At 38.7% G+C, this 17,845-nt stretch overlaps 1 protein-coding gene across 6 annotated transcripts; it reads right to left on the reverse strand.

Moving 5' to 3' along the window:
• Positions 1-4,279: 4,279 nt before the first annotated feature.
• Positions 4,280-17,175, reverse strand: LOC107579754 (vascular endothelial growth factor A-A-like). Of its 6 annotated transcripts, none has more exons than XM_016265556.1 (8): positions 16,360-17,175; positions 14,498-14,540; positions 13,774-13,970; positions 13,436-13,512; positions 12,099-12,131; positions 8,639-8,704; positions 6,173-6,319; positions 4,280-5,715 (listed from the first exon to the last, which is right to left on the reverse strand). In XM_016265556.1, the coding sequence occupies exons 1-8, from the start codon at positions 16,525-16,527 to the stop codon at positions 5,694-5,696; spliced, it is 753 nt and encodes a 250-aa protein (XP_016121042.1). In that variant the 5' UTR covers positions 16,528-17,175; the 3' UTR covers positions 4,280-5,693. The 6 variants fall into 6 exon arrangements, with proteins under 6 accessions (XP_016121042.1, XP_016121036.1, XP_016121057.1 ...); XM_016265550.1 differs by lacking the exon at positions 12,099-12,131 and adding an exon at positions 12,965-12,997; XM_016265571.1 differs by lacking the exon at positions 8,639-8,704 and having other exon boundaries at positions 16,360-17,173.
• Positions 17,176-17,845: the final 670 nt, after the last annotated feature.

A 17,845-nucleotide genomic window follows, 5' to 3' on the forward strand; every position in this document is an offset into this window, starting at 1 on the left:
TTTTTGTTAAATGTGAGCCAAAATCATCACAATTAAAAGAACCAAAGACTTAAACTACTTCAGTCTGTGTGCATTGAATTTATTTAATACACGAGTTTCACAATTTGAGTTGAATTACCGAAATAAATGAACTTTTCCACAACATTCTAATTTATTGAGATGCAGCTGTATATTAGATAGCAACTTGTCTTTAGAAAGTCATATTTCCCATGTTACAAAAACAGCATTCTTCCATCTTAGAAACATTGCCAAGTTATGAAACATGTTACCCGTTTCTGATGCAGAAAAGCTAGTTCATGCATTCATGACCACTAGACTGGACTATTGTAATGCACTGCTAGGTGGTTGTCCTGCATCTTCAATAAACAAGCTACAGGTAGTCCAAAATGCAGTGGCTAGAGTCCTTATCAGGTCAAGAAAATATGATCATATTACCCCAATTTTACAGTCTCTGCACTGGCTAGCTATTAAGTTCCATATCAGTTACAAAATATTATTACTTGCCTTTAAGGCTCCTGCGTACCTAACTAGTCTTCTACCATGCTACAATCCATCACGCTCCCCAAGGTCGCAAACTCGGGACTTTTGGTAGTACCTAGGATAGCAAAGTCCACTAAAGGAGGTAGAGCTTTTTCGCATTTGGCTCCCAAACTCTGGAATAGCCTTCCTGATAACGTTCGGGGTTCAGACACACTCTCTCTGTTTAAATCTAGATTAAAGACACATCTCTTTGGCCAAGCATTCAAATAATGCATCTCATAATCTTGTACTGCAGTTATATCTGATCAAATGCTCATTATTATTTGTTTCTCTGTTTTTGCCATGGGATGTTAGGATTTACACAAGCTTCAGTCTGGATCCAGAACACCTGAGAAGAGATGATGCCAACCTCTCAGAGGACCTCAGATGATGCCAACCCTGAAACAACATACAGAACTACCACATTTTGCTATAAGTTTGATTGCATCATATAATAATTGCTGTTAATAGTGTTCATTGTCTGTTTGATTACGTCTTTAATTGATTTTTCCTTACATTTCTGCCATATGTACCTTAACTGACAGTCACCACTAATAAGCTACCACTAAATATTGTAGAAACTTAAAGTAATTATGTCCCCTCTGGATGCAACGAATGCCTCGTTTATAATGGGGTTTCATGTTTTTGTCTCATCGCTCCGGCCTGACAGGTCATCATCACAGTATGGTGAGGGGCGTAACATTTACGTCTTGAGGTATTCAGCCAATCACAACGCACTGGATAGTTGGCCAATCACAGCACACCTTGCTTTTTCAGACCGATGAGCTTTGTAAAAATCTATGCATTTCAGAAAGGCGGGCACAGAGGTGAAACAATAATGTACTGTATGTGGAAAATAATGTGTTTTTTGAACCTTAAACCGCATAAACATTTCATTACACAAAATATACAAAATAATGTTCTTTTTAGCAGCATCATATGACCCCTTTAATTTGCTTGAATTGAATATACACACACACAAACACATATATATATCCACATATACATACACACATATACAGTATATATACACATATACATACACACACATACAGTATATACATACATATACACATATACATCTATATACACACATATATACATACATATAAATATATATAAGTGCAAGTACGTTTTTAATAGTTAAAGAATTTGCCACTGACGATTCAAACGCGAGTTTTGAGCAGTGTAGAGTAGCGCTTGTTTGTCGTTTCTCCGATCACAAATGCAGAAATGGTTTTATGTTTACGCGGTGCGATACGCAACGCAACGCGTAAAAAGACAGTATAAGCCAGTATAATCCGTAATTATGTCCCCACTGGATGCAACAAATGCCTTGTTTTTAATGGGTTTTTGGTTTTGTCTCATCGTGCTGGGACACGGCATCACAGTATGGTAAGGGGCGTAACATTTCCGTCACATGCTTGAGGTATTCAGCCAATCACAACGCACTGGATAGCTGGCCAATCAGCGTACACCTCGCTTTTCAGAACGATGAGCTTTGTAAAAATCGACGCGTTTCAGAAAGGCGGGGCATAGAGGAGCAACAATAATGTACATTATGTGGAAAATAATGTGTCTTTTTAACCTTAAACCGCATAAACACATTGCATTACACCAAATACACAACATAATGTTGTTTTAGCAACGTCATATGACCCCTTTAAGCAGTAATTAGGAGTTTATTGAGGCAAAAGTCTTAGTTTGTAGTTAGGTAATAGCAAGAATTGGACCTTAAAGGGGTCATAGGATGCCCATTTTCCACAAGTTGATATGATTCTTTAGGGTCTTAATGAAAAGTCTGTAACATAGTTTGGTTAAAATTTCTCAATGGTAGTGCAAAAAACACCTTTTTTACCCTGTCAAAAACAGCTCTTTTCAGATCAAGCCATTTTTGTAGCATTTTATTTTTAAATGTTAATGAGCTCTGCTGACCCCGCCCCTCTCTTCCGAGCTGCTCTCAGAGAGACCGTTTACTTTAGCCACATTCATCGTGAAACTTGCTAATTAGCACATTATTAGGAAAGGTGATTTGCAAAGATTCATTACAAAGCATTATACTCACTTCTTCTGTAGATGAGGCTGTCCCAGTGCTTCTGATTTTACAAATGTATTAGTATATGTTGAAATTCATTAATAAATGCTGTAGAAGTACTGTCCATTCTTAGTTCATGTCAACTAATGTAGTTAACCTATGTTAACAAATGAAACCTTATTGTCAAGCGTTACCAAATACCATGACTAAGTGCAGTATCTAGTTCATTATATCAGTAACAAGTCATGGGGACATGGCAACCTTTACTGAGAATGAACCTCCTCCTCATTGATTGGACAAAATGCATAAAAAAATCTGGGATTTAAACCTGCAACCACCCGGTTCATGCCATTTAACTCTTAAGTTAAACTGATGGGGTAAAGTTCACTGGTAGATCCAACTAAAATGACGGTTTACACGGGAGATGGGAACCTGCCACCCCAAAATTCCTCCTCTAATCACAGCTTAAGTCACTTACAACATTCTTGGGGTATTTAAGCGGCCGGGGGGACTGTGTAGGTGGGGGGAGGGCGACAAGAGGATTATCTTATATTTCATAGGTAGTGCAAAACTGCTGCTCTTAAGTGCTTCACGTGGTTATATTATGTCAAACATATCGGCTAATCTAGTATGAGCGAAGTGCCGCTCAGGCTAAAATCAGCTATTTCAAAACAAACACTGCAAACTGTTCCACAAACCGCTCTTAAACCTAAGCCTCATTAACACTGATCTACTGATGGCTGCCATTCTGATGATCACATGGACCTGTCGGCTCAGGTTTAGCGAGACGGATGGGACATTTCTGGAATGGTAACGGCTAGTTGAACATTTGTATGTTTTATAGAGTTCAACAAACCAAAACATTCCAACATAATGTTCTCCGAGACTGAACTGAAATATGTGGAAGACACAATGTGAACAAAAATATAGTTTTTAAGTGATGCAACTCTAGGCCACATCTAAAACAATTAATAAAATAATCAATCATTGTTTTTAGGCCTAACAGTGATATGCATTTCTTGACTTAAGTGCAATATTTAAAGCTATTCTGAAAACCTTTCAGCATGTATCAAGAAATTTAGCAATTATTCCTATTTATAAAATAGGGACATGCAGGAGCATCATGCATCCGTTTTTTTGGGAACAGTTTGAACTGAAAGGGCAGATGATGACAGTTTTCATTTGTTTCAAGGTGGCTGGACCTCAAGATGTAAAAGTTTACCTACAAGAAATAAGGTCAGATATGCTCCTGAATGCCCATAATGCTTCTGGAGTAATGAGTTAAGGCCCGTTCACACTATACCGGTATTATTCACACCAGCGGACGCTATCATCCGTTTATTCTAAGCACACGCTTGCCTCGATTGATTCTGATTGGGCGTCAATCTTTTTATCGGTCATCAGCTGGAAAAAATCATTCTAAAAGTGATTCCAACAATATCGTTTCCCCGTGCCTTTATCGTTATAGCTGTAGTGTGGACTCTGCTATTCTTTAATATTGAGAGCGATTTTTAGAACTATATCCTTATCGTTATCTTTATACTTATCGTCCTTGGTGTGAACAGGCCTTTCCTCAAGAATACGGTCTACTTCTGAAATCTGTAAGAAATAGCCGGTTGATAACTTCAAAAGGAACCTAAACACTGAATACTATATTGCAATTAATAAATACTAACCAAACCAACAGCTATGCAAGGTGCTTTCGTGTAATCTTAACACAATCAAGAGTTTAAACAACATTTTATAGAAAAAGAGCAATATAATTTGAAAATAAATATGCTGTACTACATTACACAGACACAAAAAAGATGTTAATATTCAACATATTTACATAGAGTAAATAAATAATGTAAAACTCCAATCAAGTCAGACCACATCTGATCATACTGTTTGAGCTTGTTAGATCTTATAGTAGAAGTAAATGGTGATGTGGGTTTGACCTATATTTACATTTGGCTGCTATATTGTTATTCAATACATATGTCACACTGACATCAGGACTGTTTCACCAAAACATACACATGCACGCGCTCAAACATACACACACAAAATCACATTTACACGGTTTGTTTGTTAGAGATCACACGGCACACACACATCTGCAGCAAGGCGGCAAAGTCAAGGCAGTTGGCAACACAACTCACTGATCAGTATTAGGAATGTTTCTCTGTTCATCTACGGAAAATAAAACAGGATGAAAAGCTTTTTTTCCCTCCGGACAGCCATGGAGGTTTGCAGACAATAAAGGGTGAGAAGATCCATCTTAACATAACACTGCACATAAATAGGTCAAATTAAATACAAAGAGATAGAATACTAAAAATATAAAAAAAAAAATCATAAATTACTGAATTGCTTAGGGGAACAGATTTGGACTAAAATTCCAAGACTAGCTGAACGACAACGAAAGACCTAGCACAAAATCGTCATCTTAAATCCCCAGTAGTGTGGAAGCATGGAATCTAATCACACGATCTACACAAAGTGGTTTCCAAACATGTCAAAGAATGAATATCCCTTTAAGGAGTGAATATGACCAAAATCCTCTTAGGTTTGCCTTGTCAAGGTCAGAGCTCTGGTGCTAACATTTACCACAGCGGCCAGTGGGTTTCCATGGCAACTTTCCAATGACAGAATCAGTTCAGTCTTCCGTCAAAACTCATTGTTCTCAGTGTTCACGTACTGGGAGGAATGATTCCACAGCGCGTAGTGGACGCTGGCGAATTGTTGCAGTCCTCCAAACATTTCATTTGCGCTTTAGATTCACATGAAAAACCGCACAGCAGACCCAAATCCAGTGATGTGTTTCGTTGAGTGATTTTGAGTACGACTTTATGCACGCCAGCCGAGATCAGAAACTATTACGCAGGTCTTTTCCGAAGACCATTTAGCAGCAAATCAAATCCTGTGCTTTCAGTCTCTCGCTTCGCTTAACACACACACGAACATCATGAAAATATACAGAGAGAACATTTCATTGACTATTAGCCCTCCACCTCCCCCAAACCCCTTCACTTCATTCGCTCAATATCTCCGGGATGGAAAAATGAGACCAAAGTTCAAAGCTGAAAGTTCAAAGTGCTGTGAATTATTGTGAAATATTCCTTCATGTCAGAGTCCATTCTCAAGTCAGTTCGGTTCACCTCCTTGGTTTGTCACATCTGGGAAAGTAAGTGGAAAAATCACAAATGAAATCTCTATAATATCCCAATTATTCACCCTAGACAGGAATATTAAACCTTCGCTCAAGGTTTCTGCCAAAAAGGTTCCTTCTCACAGAGTATCTTCTATGGTTTCAGAAGAGATGCATCAATGTCTTAACCTGAACTCAGATTTAAACAACTCCAAAATTTCTCATGAAATTGTCTCTTTACACTCTTATCCATACATAAACAACTACATTTAGGAGAAATGAGTTGATATTTAAAGAAGCAGCAGTTGTTTGTATGGAAAAGGGCAACATGAACATTCTACCAAACATCTCCGGTTGTCTCCAAAGTGCAACTTCTGAGCAACACATCTTTTGTCAAGGGATGTACATGACAATACAGAAACAGGAAAGCCAGTCTTGCACTAGCATGTGTAGATACACAAGAAAGTGTAGATTCACGAACACACCTGCAGGTCCTTTCGTTGAGTTCTAGTTGTCTAGACCTGCAGTCGGCTTCAGAGTGTTTACAGGAGCACTGACACGTCTCGGGGTCTTGAACAAACAACCTTCTTCTCTTTTCAGAGCATGTAGAACAGCAAGGCTCACACTGACTACTAAAACAAGACAGAATGCGAGAAAAGGAAAAGGATTGGGGGAGATTACAGCAGACACATAGTCATGGCAAATATTATTAAACAGTTTCACTCAAACACACACACACACACACACACACGGTAAGTCAAGCAGTAAGTTTTTTGAGCCACCCTCGTCTGGTACAACGGGTTTTGCCCCTTCTAAGGGTCCGAGAGGGTTTTGTAGAGTGTGAATAGCTGACATTAGGCAGAAAGTGGCCATGCACCAGCAAGCTCAGTTGATGCAAGAAAATAATGAAAACAACAATAATCGGTTTCAGAAAAGCATAATGGAATAAAAGTCAAGAGAGAGCGCAGTGCATGAAAATCCAGTGTTTCTGTTTATTGCTTTTTGTAGTGTTGGATCAGGGTCATCAGGACACATGTACAGTAAAAAACGCTGGACTCCAAGAGGAAGATTCACACATATTTGAGCCAACTGACCTTATCTGAAGCAAATATTTCTCTGAGGACAGGCTTATCAAAGCTACAGTCTAAAATTCTACATTTAACCCTAACTTTAATTCACAACAGTTTTAAGACCTATTTACACAAAGTCTGAATGTTTGGCATGTAAAACATGCACAAGATTTTATTTGACACATTATAATTGAGAGAAAGAGGATCGTGTTAGGGAAATGTCACAACCCACACAAGCATCTCAATGTTTTTTTTGAGCATTAAGTCACAGCTCTGGCCACAATAAGATTTTACATCCAAATCTTCTTGGGGAATGTCAAAAATTCAGTGTGAATAGTCGTGGTGCAAAATAACTACTTTCATGCTGTTTTGTCTAAACAAGCCTCAAATCTAATTTAACTTTTTATATATAAACACAAACCCCAGCCCTCAGAAAAATACTGACCTCAAAAGCATCAGTCCCACAGGAGCAGACTGTCCCCATGTTCGTATTTCTTTGCCCTTTCATTCTCATTGAAACACAATTAATTTCCCAATTACTGGGAGAAGCACCAAAGTAAACAGGCAGTTTTGACTTTCGTAATGCTGTGCAGCAGAGCTCACAAAGCACGACAAGACCAAACTCACAGCAATGAATTTAAAAAACCATCTCACACAATCCTTCTCATATGTCAGAGAGGACATGACCGATGCGAGGATGACGGTAAGTCCTAATACAATTGTGAGAACAAAAAACATTCCAAAAACAGGAAGCAGCACAAACAAGTTTGTGATTCCAACACAAAATTTTGCAATAGATTAGTACCATCGACTGAAAGCCATGCTGGGTGGATCGGGTGAGTTTGTATGTCGGCTACCTCCTCACTACCTCCTGCAATGATAGAGCTTGATTTATTGGGCACAACCTATAGAGCTCAACTGTAGGGTTCCAGAAATAGAAATCCCATTCATTTTCTCCATTAAAAAACAGACAGACCTATGAGCTCACAGGCTGTTAAGGGGTGGTGCTTTTGCAGATGGTGCATTTGCGATTTTTCATTTCTGAAATCCCATGAAGCGCTGCACTAGTTACAATCCTTAAACGAGATCCTGAGAACCTGAAAACCAACCTTGGAAATGAGAACAAGTCTCTTTCAAAAGATAGCTTCTGAGACCCCTGATCGACAACTTCCATAAAGCACTGCTAATGATGAAATCCAAGAAGCTTCTACACCCGTAATCAATGTATATATTTGATTATTTTGCAACAAGCATCTCATATAAGATGAATCGTCTCTGTATAATTTTTTTTACGCTTGTATTCAATGACTTGTCAGACTTGTTAGTGTATTGTGGCTATTGTTTGGATTACATCATTCACAACGCTGCATGGGATGAATAGTTCATTCTCTCATAAAAGACTACTATTTTCCAAATACTTTCTTCGTTCGAATCAAAAGTTGTAGTCATGTGATTCGTCTTGGTTTGGTTGAAGGCTTAGCAATCTTTACAGATGAAGTTTTTGAAATGCCTAAGGAGAATGAATAGAAAATGAATGGGAAAATAATTCTGACTGAAAAAGCGGGTGGTTGCGCTCTACTTGATTTGTACCAAAAAAAAGTCCTAAACAATTTGACCAAACTTGTCAATGTTAATGGTTTTAGCATGTGCTTCGGCGTTAGTGAGTCAAGCTCTGTGAAAGCAGAGATCGGGCATGTGGTTTTGTGGGATGGTCAGTTTTAATTAAGTGGCGGAGGAGCCGATGGATTAATGGCAATTAACAACGTCCGACAGGAATGCACTGATTAAAGGAGGCATAAAATCTCCTCCCAAATTAATTTGACGACCAAGAGTGCCACACTCAGGTGCAGGTGAGAGGAGGTGAACGCAGAGGTGACATACAAATCCCGCTTTTTTTCACAGTTTTTCTTTCTCTTTCGCTTTTGGCCTTTGCCCTTCCGGGGTTTTCTGGAAAGGGAACATGACAAACAAAGAAGAACATCGAGAAACAAAATCTGAATCAGGGTTGTAGCATAAGATCATCCAACACAGCTTGCAATGAACGTAGTGCTAAAATGATCCAGATGGAAACAATAGCAAACATGTCTCTTCTTATTCTTGTATAAGTTCCTGACACAATAGCAAACTCCGTGAGACGTGAATTAGAAATTAAAAGCCAGCCAGGCTCTGGGGAAATTCGTCAATTCTTCACATTCTCTCACACGAAGACATTACAATAAATAAGACGTTAAATCTTCAAAAGCTTCAGTAACGTATGAAGGATTCCGGGCAAACTAATTCATTCCGAGCCAAAGCTCAACATCTACTGGTGAGTTTTAACTCTCATTTTAGCGACTTCTAATCAGAATACTGATCAATCAGCAAATCAACACACCGCATTGGCGACACACGCATCCATTTATCTTTCAAAAAGCAGAGGATCCTGGCATATCACGTCAGACAGCAAGAATGTGAACCTTCCCCTATCTCACAATCACAGTACGAACTGAAGTACCGCGGTTCAGTATATGGTTATTTGCATTAGTGGTTGACCAATATAGGTTTTTCAATGCGCAATGAAAATAACTGAATTGCAAGATGTCCAATAGAGATGCAATTGAGACTAAAAATGTTTGAAAGCATTGACTTAATTTTATGAATCATTTCATAAAGGCGTCTCTTACAAACATTACGAAGTTGAAGCTCTTTAAACAGAACATCAGAACTGTACCGTTGACACATCAGGCGGGTTATTATCTATGATTACATTTATTGTTTTCAGAGGTCAGATTCAATCATGTTATGAGGCAGTTGTCTTTGAACACAGTGAGGAACAGCTTCTGTGTCAAAGGGCCACTTGTTTACCAGAACCAGAAAGCATTTCAACTTTTTAACCCCCTTGAGATAACCCCTGACCAGTAACACATCAGCCACAAGATCAACACCCTCTGCAATAGCGTCAACTTCAGTAAACTTTTTAAACACTTCGGCCCGTTTTCTTTGACAAGAGGGAGTCATCAGAGAGGGGTTGACTGACCACTGCGGTATCTCTGACGAGTGGAAACGGCCTCGTGAGCAAACGCACAAAACGCTGTCTTATCGCCCGACGTAAAGACACTTCAGAGATGACAAATCCCTCTCTTACCTCAGTGAACCTCAGATCATAAATCAGAGCTTAGAGATGAATGTGGGGTGAGGGCATTGAACAAGCGGGTGAAACTCGCACACCTGTTCACGCAGCTCTTTACACACCTGAGGTGCTGAATTTACACCCAAGAACCCAACGTGCGATGACATGAAGATATCAAACAGGAAGTGAGATCAGACAGTAGTGTAAGGGTCAGAGAGTATCTATAGACGGTTGTATTAAAGTGGTCATATGATGCTGCTAAAAAGAACATTATTTTGTGTGTAATGAAATGTGTTTATGCGATTTAAGGTTAAAAAAACACATTATTTTTCACATACTGTACATTATTGTTTCTCCTCTATGCCCCGCCTTTCTGAAACGCGTCGATTTTTACTAAGCTCATCGTTCTGAAAAAGCAAGGTGTGCTCTGATTGGCCGAATTCCTCAAGCGTGTGACGGAAATGTTACGTCCCTTAACATATTGTGATGCCTGTGGCAACCACATATGATGACCCCGGGCTGGACTCCGCTTTGTTCATGGTGAAAGCCGATCCAGCGATCGACAGCGCGAAGCTGAAGTATATCTTCAGCGACCAGCGCGGATCAGCTCCAGGCATGACGAAGCAGATATCGCCCTCTTTTGGAAGGCCAAACAAAGCAGTTTCGCTTTCACAACAAAGCACACAGCGCCTTCACGATATGGTGGTGTAGTAACAATACTACAGCGAGAATAAAAGTTACGCCTTCTTTCTTTGCGAGAACATTTGGGCGGAGTTATGCAAATCTTCCCAGATAGTGACATGGGTATGTGGGGGCGTGTTAGAACGAGCCGTTTTAGGTAGGTGTGGCTGACTCTTAACTTTTATAAAGAATATCTCTTTGGATTTGAGACTTTAGTCTTTGCAGATCTTCTTTATGCACCAAGAGCTTGTAACACTCCAAAGAGAAAGGAAAAATTGAAATCGCATCATATGACCCCTTTAACAAAAGCAGTAGTTCTGGTCTTGTGCTAGGGATGGGCAATATAGCTAAAAATTACATCTGTATATAATAATAATATATATTTAGAACTGCAATAAAAAAAAAGTCAGAATAGTAAGATAAAAAGTCATTAACCGTTTTAAATTTTTTATTTCATGGCAGAAACAAGACTTTTTTTCACAATTTTCACAATTCAGACTTTTCTTCTGAGAATTGTGAGTTTATATCTAACAATTCAGAATTTATATTATTTATAAAGTTCAAATTGTGAAGAAAAAAAAGGCAGAATTGTGAGATAAAAGTCACAATTACCTTAAGTAAATAAGCTTCCATATATTTGTTCTATAAAGACTTTCATAAAGTGGAGCAATCATTTCAACTAAACAGCCATCGTAGTTGTAAAATACAGTAAATACATACTTTAAAATAAACAAGGCATGTTTACCACACAATTTTTCACTAAGTAAAGGCTATTTAGGAAGAATGTATATGTATTATTATAAGAGATAGTAATAATTTAACTAAATACATTAAAGCACTGAATGCATTTATTTTTTGAGTGATAAACAAATGGCTGAATCAGAGCTGAACTGATTCACTGAAATAAATACTTTTGAAAAAAATCTTTGTCTAACCCCCGGTTTCACAGACAAGGCTTAAGCTAGTCCCAGACTAAAATGCATGTTTGAGCGGTCTCAACTGAAAATATCTTGCTCTGACTTAACTTAAAATGTGTAAGTGCCGTTGTTCTGTGTCAAGATGAACACCTGTAATGTTTTCTTCGAAGGCATTTTTGTAAAAGTTGCTTAAATATCTTAATTTAGCTAAGACCTAGTCACGGTCAAATAGAAAACATATTCACAATATTATCTACATTTATATTGCTAGCAAAAATATTTTATACTTTCTATATATATCGCCCAGTCCTAGCTTTTGCTTAGCTTTAGTTTGACAATTGTGCCACTGATGATTTTCCAGATCTAAATCACCTGTTCGCTTGGTTCAACAACAATGAAGCGCTCCACTGTTCTCTCACGATCAGATTTTATGGCTTTATGTAACATGAAAAGCAGGGAGATGAGATGAAAGGATCAGGAAGAAAAGGAAAGCAGGAAGGAATACACCTAGCTGGAGATAAGGGTGACTGAGATAACGGCTGGGAGATTGATGGAGGGGAAGATGACAAAATAGAGCGAGAGTAAAAGCATGCACACACATACAACATCACCACACGAGAACAACCAGACTCACTTTTTTTTCTTCTCCAGAACATCTTTCCTCAGCCTGAAAGAGCAAGAAAAAAGCGACCCATTACCTCAGTGAACATGTTTAAAGGCTATTTAGGAAGAATGTATATGTATTATTATAAGAGATAGTAATAATTTAACTAAATACATTAAAGCACTGAATGCATTTATTTTTTGAGTGATAAACAAATGGCTGAATCAGAGCTGAACTGATTCACTGAAATAAATACTTTTGAAAAAAATCTTTGTCTAACCCCCGGTTTCACAGACAAGGCTTAAGCTAGTCCCAGACTAAAATGCATGTTTGAGCGGTCTCAACTGAAAATATCTTGCTCTGACTTAACTTAAAATGTGTAAGTGCCGTTGTTCTGTGTCAAGATGAACACCTGTAATGTTTTCTTCGAAGGCATTTTTGTAAAAGTTGCTTAAATATCTTAATTTAGCTAAGACCTAGTCACGGTCAAATAGAAAACATATTCACAATATTATCTACATTTATATTGCTAGCAAAAATATTTTATACTTTCTATATATATCGCCCAGTCCTAGCTTTTGCTTAGCTTTAGTTTGACAATTGTGCCACTGATGATTTTCCAGATCTAAATCACCTGTTCGCTTGGTTCAACAACAATGAAGCGCTCCACTGTTCTCTCACGATCAGATTTTATGGCTTTATGTAACATGAAAAGCAGGGAGATGAGATGAAAGGATCAGGAAGAAAAGGAAAGCAGGAAGGAATACACCTAGCTGGAGATAAGGGTGACTGAGATAACGGCAGGGAGATTGATGGAGGGGAAGATGACAAAATAGAGCGAGAGTAAAAGCATGCACACACATACAACATCACCACACGAGAACAACCAGACTCACTTTTTTTTTTTCTCCAGAACATCTTTCCTCAGCCTGAAAGAGCAAGAAAAAAGCGACCCATTACCTCAGTGAACATGTTTGTTTGTGTGCACACAACAAACACACTTATAATTAAAGACCTGCACACAGAGGCGGTCAAACGTCCACTTACACCCCTCAGTTATATTAATACAGCTAGAAATACAATTACAGAGCAGATAATAGCAGACCAATAATAAAAGAAAAGGAAGTGGGTGAGTTTATAAAATTGTCCCCAAAGGTTAAATCTGACAGCTTTTCTTTGGTGACAATCTTCCTTTCAGTAAAAAGTCTTCATTTTTGTTCAAGAGTAACAAATACTTCTAAATAAAAATACATAAAATAAATTCTAAAAATGGAAAAGGTTTTCTTAAGGGGTAAGAACAGGATTTGTATTTTAGCTATAAAAAAGTATCTGTGCGTATGTATGCGTGTTGAAATGAGGCTTCTTACCGACACTGGCATTCACTGTGTTCTGCAAAACTCATGAAAAATTCACCCTGATGACGGAGCGGTTTCAGTCTTTTAATCTACAGAAGAAAGCAATAACACGTTAAAACAGCACATCATAGACAGTGTTACGTAAAACCCTACCTAAAAATCGGCTACTCTTATTCAGGAGAAACCCTGTTGGCTTGGCCAAAAAGAGACAGATAAAGGGTTTGAGTGTGGGAGACAAAGCAGAGGAGTGTAGGGTTTCCAAAAAGTAGACTTAACAAGATTCAGACGGATAGCGGAAGAAGAAAAAAAGAGAGATAAAAAAAGGGAGCAACAATCTGGAAGTCTCTGACCTCCAAGGTAATGTTGTATGTGACGGTAGGGGTGCATTCCATCATCTCATCATTGCAGCACCCAGCACAGCGGGTGAGAACCACACAGGACGGGATGAAGATATGTTCTATGTCATCAGGGTATTCCTGATGAATTTCCACCAGCACTTCCCGAGGACGGCAGAGAGACTTATTATACACTTCCATGAATGGCACCACTGCAAGTTAAAGAAAAGGGGAAATCAGTCTCTTTTTTTTTTTGCCAAAAATGTCAGCCAAGAGTTGCACCACTGAGAGCGAGACGGTCTTTGCTCTTATTCAAGGCCAACACTGTTTGGAAATTTTTGTGACTGAGTGGTGTCCATTTGTACCATGTACATTCCTTGTGTTGCGCTCTGCAAACTTAAAAAAAACAACACCCCAAAACATGTTTAAGTAGCCTGTGTGTATGTCCTGTGCAGCTGTGTGTCTGGTTCTCTGGGTTTAGCAGAGATTGAGCAATGAGTGGTCTGGCATTGCTTACTCCAAATTATCCCTGGGAGGTTTGTGTGTTGAGAAGTATTACAAACCACAGTGGATTGAGAGCTTCTAATAAATACTACAAATTTATCCGAAACTATGCAGTGTCAGTTTGATTAAAGGCATAGAAGCTTTCCTTCACCCGTCCACCAGAGGGGGCTACACTCAGTGAATCTGTACATGTCCAATCTCTGGATGACACCATTGAGTGCCAGAAGAAATTTACCATCATATGTGCTTCTGCCTCCCTCCCTGGGTATGTAGGCACTCTGTGGTAAAAAAAAAAAAGAAGAAGACATTTTAGTCAAAAATTTATATTTATACAACTGTACAGTTGTACATATTAATTCATAATTGTTAGTCACATGAGTCCCAACGGGTTTGACTAGTTATTAACCACCACATTACCACAGGTTTAGGATGATGCAACAAATTACCTAATTTAATTTCAAAGTCAAAGTTCATCATAAAACTTAATAGTGTTAGCTATCACAAAGAAGTATTCTTTTCTGGCTTGTGTATATAGTTAAACATTGCATTTTTAAAATATAATGTAACTCAAGTAAACTGATCAACAACTCAAGTCTGAAACTCAAACTCAAGTTAACTCAGGTTAAGTTGCAAAAACCTGACATTTAAGAAATTCACTAGAGATATGACTTTGACTCCTAATGAGAGACTAAAGATAACAGATAAAAAGGTGTCAATCATGAAAATAACGTGAAAGACAAACTTTTTTTTTTTTTAATTGTTGTGCAACAGGGTTTCTAACACTAATCTATAGAATACAGAAAACTATTAATGAAAAAAAAAGACTTGGCCTTGAAAGACCCTAGACTTGATTTAGACTTGGCCTTGATAGTTTTCTGTCACTTGGACTCTGCATCAGAGCTGTGAACATTTCAGTTCTCAGACGCTTCAGATTTCGCAAAAAGCTCCATGGAGAGGCCATGTGCATTTGAAGCTTTTTACTCACTTTAACAGACCGGCTTAGCTTTTTCTTGGGTTTCATATGGGTTAACATTTTTTCACATTATTCCATTGCATTAAGTACAAACTTCTCATCAAACTGCATGGTTAACAATTGTATTTGCATTTATGCATGTCCTTGAATATAACACTTCAAATGTCATCAAGAACAAGTCTCTCTGGAATAAAACATTGATAAAAAGGTGTCAATCATGAAAATAACGTGAAAGACAAACTTTTTTTTTTTAATTGTTGTGCAACAGGGTTTCTAACACTAATCTATAGAATACAGAAAACTATTAATGAAAAAAAAAGACTTGGCCTTGAAAGACCCTAGACTTGATTTAGACTTGGCCTTGATAGTTTTCTGTCACTTGGACTCTGCATCAGAGCTGTGAACATTTCAGTTCTCAGACGCTTCAGATTTCGCAAAAAGCTCCATGGAGAGGCCATGTGCATTTGAAGCTTTTTACTCACTTTAACAGACCGGCTTAGCTTTTTCTTGGGTTTCATATGGGTTAACATATTTTTTCACATTATTCCATTGCATTAAGTACAAACTTCTCATCAAACTGCATGGTTAACAATTGTATTTGCATTTATGCATGTCCTTGAATATAACACTTCAAATGTCATCAAGAACAAGTCTCTCTGGTTAAAATGTTCTGAAGGTTGGCTCAAATCCTAACTTAAATGACTGATATCTCTACATTGTGATCTCCAGAGGCCGAATATGTTGTTAGCCGGTCCGTCTGAAGCGCTAGACTGTAGCTGCGTCTTTAAAGCGTAATAATATCACTAAGGAGTCTATGATAGGGCCTTCACGAAAACCGACAACATACTTCCAAACTGTTGAATGGACTCTGATTGTGTATATCGTTGAATTCCCCCGGTTGTATCCTGTCTACAGACTTCAATGGCTCACTGTGGGCTGGTCCGATTTGCTTGTTCAAGTGATTTTGAATAGCTTGGCAAGACATGGTCAATGACCTCGCAAGGGGACACACAAGGACGTCCAATATAGTGGCGCAGGGACATTACATTCGAAACAACAGTATTTACATTTCAACCAATACGTCGGGTGCATTCTCTATACATGCACAAGCGTCTAAAACTTACCTTGACAGCTGAAAAATACAGAAGCGTCACAAGAAATAACTGGAGCACGCGAACGGCAAAGTTCATGATTAAATTTATAAGGCGAATAAATCTTTTTAAAACCCTATCCGATGATAGGCGGACTTTAGCAAACGCATTGGTAAAGGTCTCGGAAAGCAAGTTAGACATGAGTACAGGCTTCTTCACAAGGGGTCCGACCTATAGGGGCAACGAGAATCCCATGTTGGTCCCAAAACACGCATTCAGACACCTGAGAGAGAGAGAGAGAGATTGAGATCCACGGCAAGTGTGTTAGAGCGTCTCTCAGCTGTTGCCGATTATTTTCAGAATATCCAGAAATATGAGAATCCAGGACGCAGGTCCTCTCACATTGTTGAAAAGTAAACTAAAATTTTCTTCCAAGGCTATTACAATCCACATCACAAAAGTAATCCCATGCTTAGCCTGCCGCCCGTCTCCAAGTGCATTGGGTTCATTAGGAATGGGACGCGGAATGGATCAGAAACTCTCTCTCTGATACAGATCTGAGTATTGCAGCCACTGTGTTTTATTAGTGGAGCGTACAGTGACACCAGTGGGAACACAAAGGCGCTGAGAAGAGAATGCAAAATCCAAGCGCACTTCTAGTCCCTACGAATGAACGTTGCTTTAATTCCGCTTCCTGTTGGATTTGTCGTCTCGCTCTCGCCGTTATGAATGATCAGCGACGCCGCCGTTCCCCGGTTTTAACGACCAGCTTCAGCTGTCGGTCCGTTCTGCGATTGAATCCACGCCATTGGACGAGTCACCGCGATGGGCGTGTCCATAGTGGTGTCAGCGTGGACTTCTCGGGCGTTCAGCGATGAGTCAGTGCGCAGATCTTCCCTCGAATGATAACTGAAAGAGAAACGAGATGTCGCTATCTGCTTACAGCGGACTGGCATCAGTTATGTTTAGGTGCATGCTATAAAACGGGCATTATGGCTAGCGTTTAATCACTTGGGCCAACAGTTATATTCCTCTTATTGCAAGTTTGCATTTTGATTGGTCAGTCCCGGTCAGCTCATTTTGAATAATGACTGTTGTCCATGGCTGTATAAATGACTAGCACTGCGTATGTTCTAATAAAATCATTTCAAGTCAAATTCAAAATAGTTTTATTATACATCAAAATATAGCCTATCATTAAAACATTTCCGTTTTGGGGGGGGAAGTAAATGTATACAAGGCGACACAGTGTATAGCCTAGTGAGCCATCGTTACAGAATGAATGTACATTATATTTTATATATTTGTACGCTTAACAGGTGAGCTCAAAAGTCAGAGACCAGACCACCACTAAGGAAAAAAAGAAAAATCTGAATTTCGAAATGCCTTGACCTATTTGCATGATGATAGAATTAAATAGGGCATGATCTTTATCCATTTTTAAAAACCAAGGAGAGGGAGTGGTCATGGTGAAACAGCCAATAATTTTGCATCTCTGGAAAGCCCTGAATGTGGTCTG

The sequence above is a fragment of the Sinocyclocheilus grahami genome, unplaced genomic scaffold (genome assembly GCF_001515645.1).
Source record: "Sinocyclocheilus grahami isolate Dianchi unplaced genomic scaffold, SAMN03320097.WGS_v1.1 scaffold33.1, whole genome shotgun sequence".
NCBI classification, from domain to species: Eukaryota; Metazoa; Chordata; class Actinopteri; order Cypriniformes; family Cyprinidae; genus Sinocyclocheilus; species Sinocyclocheilus grahami.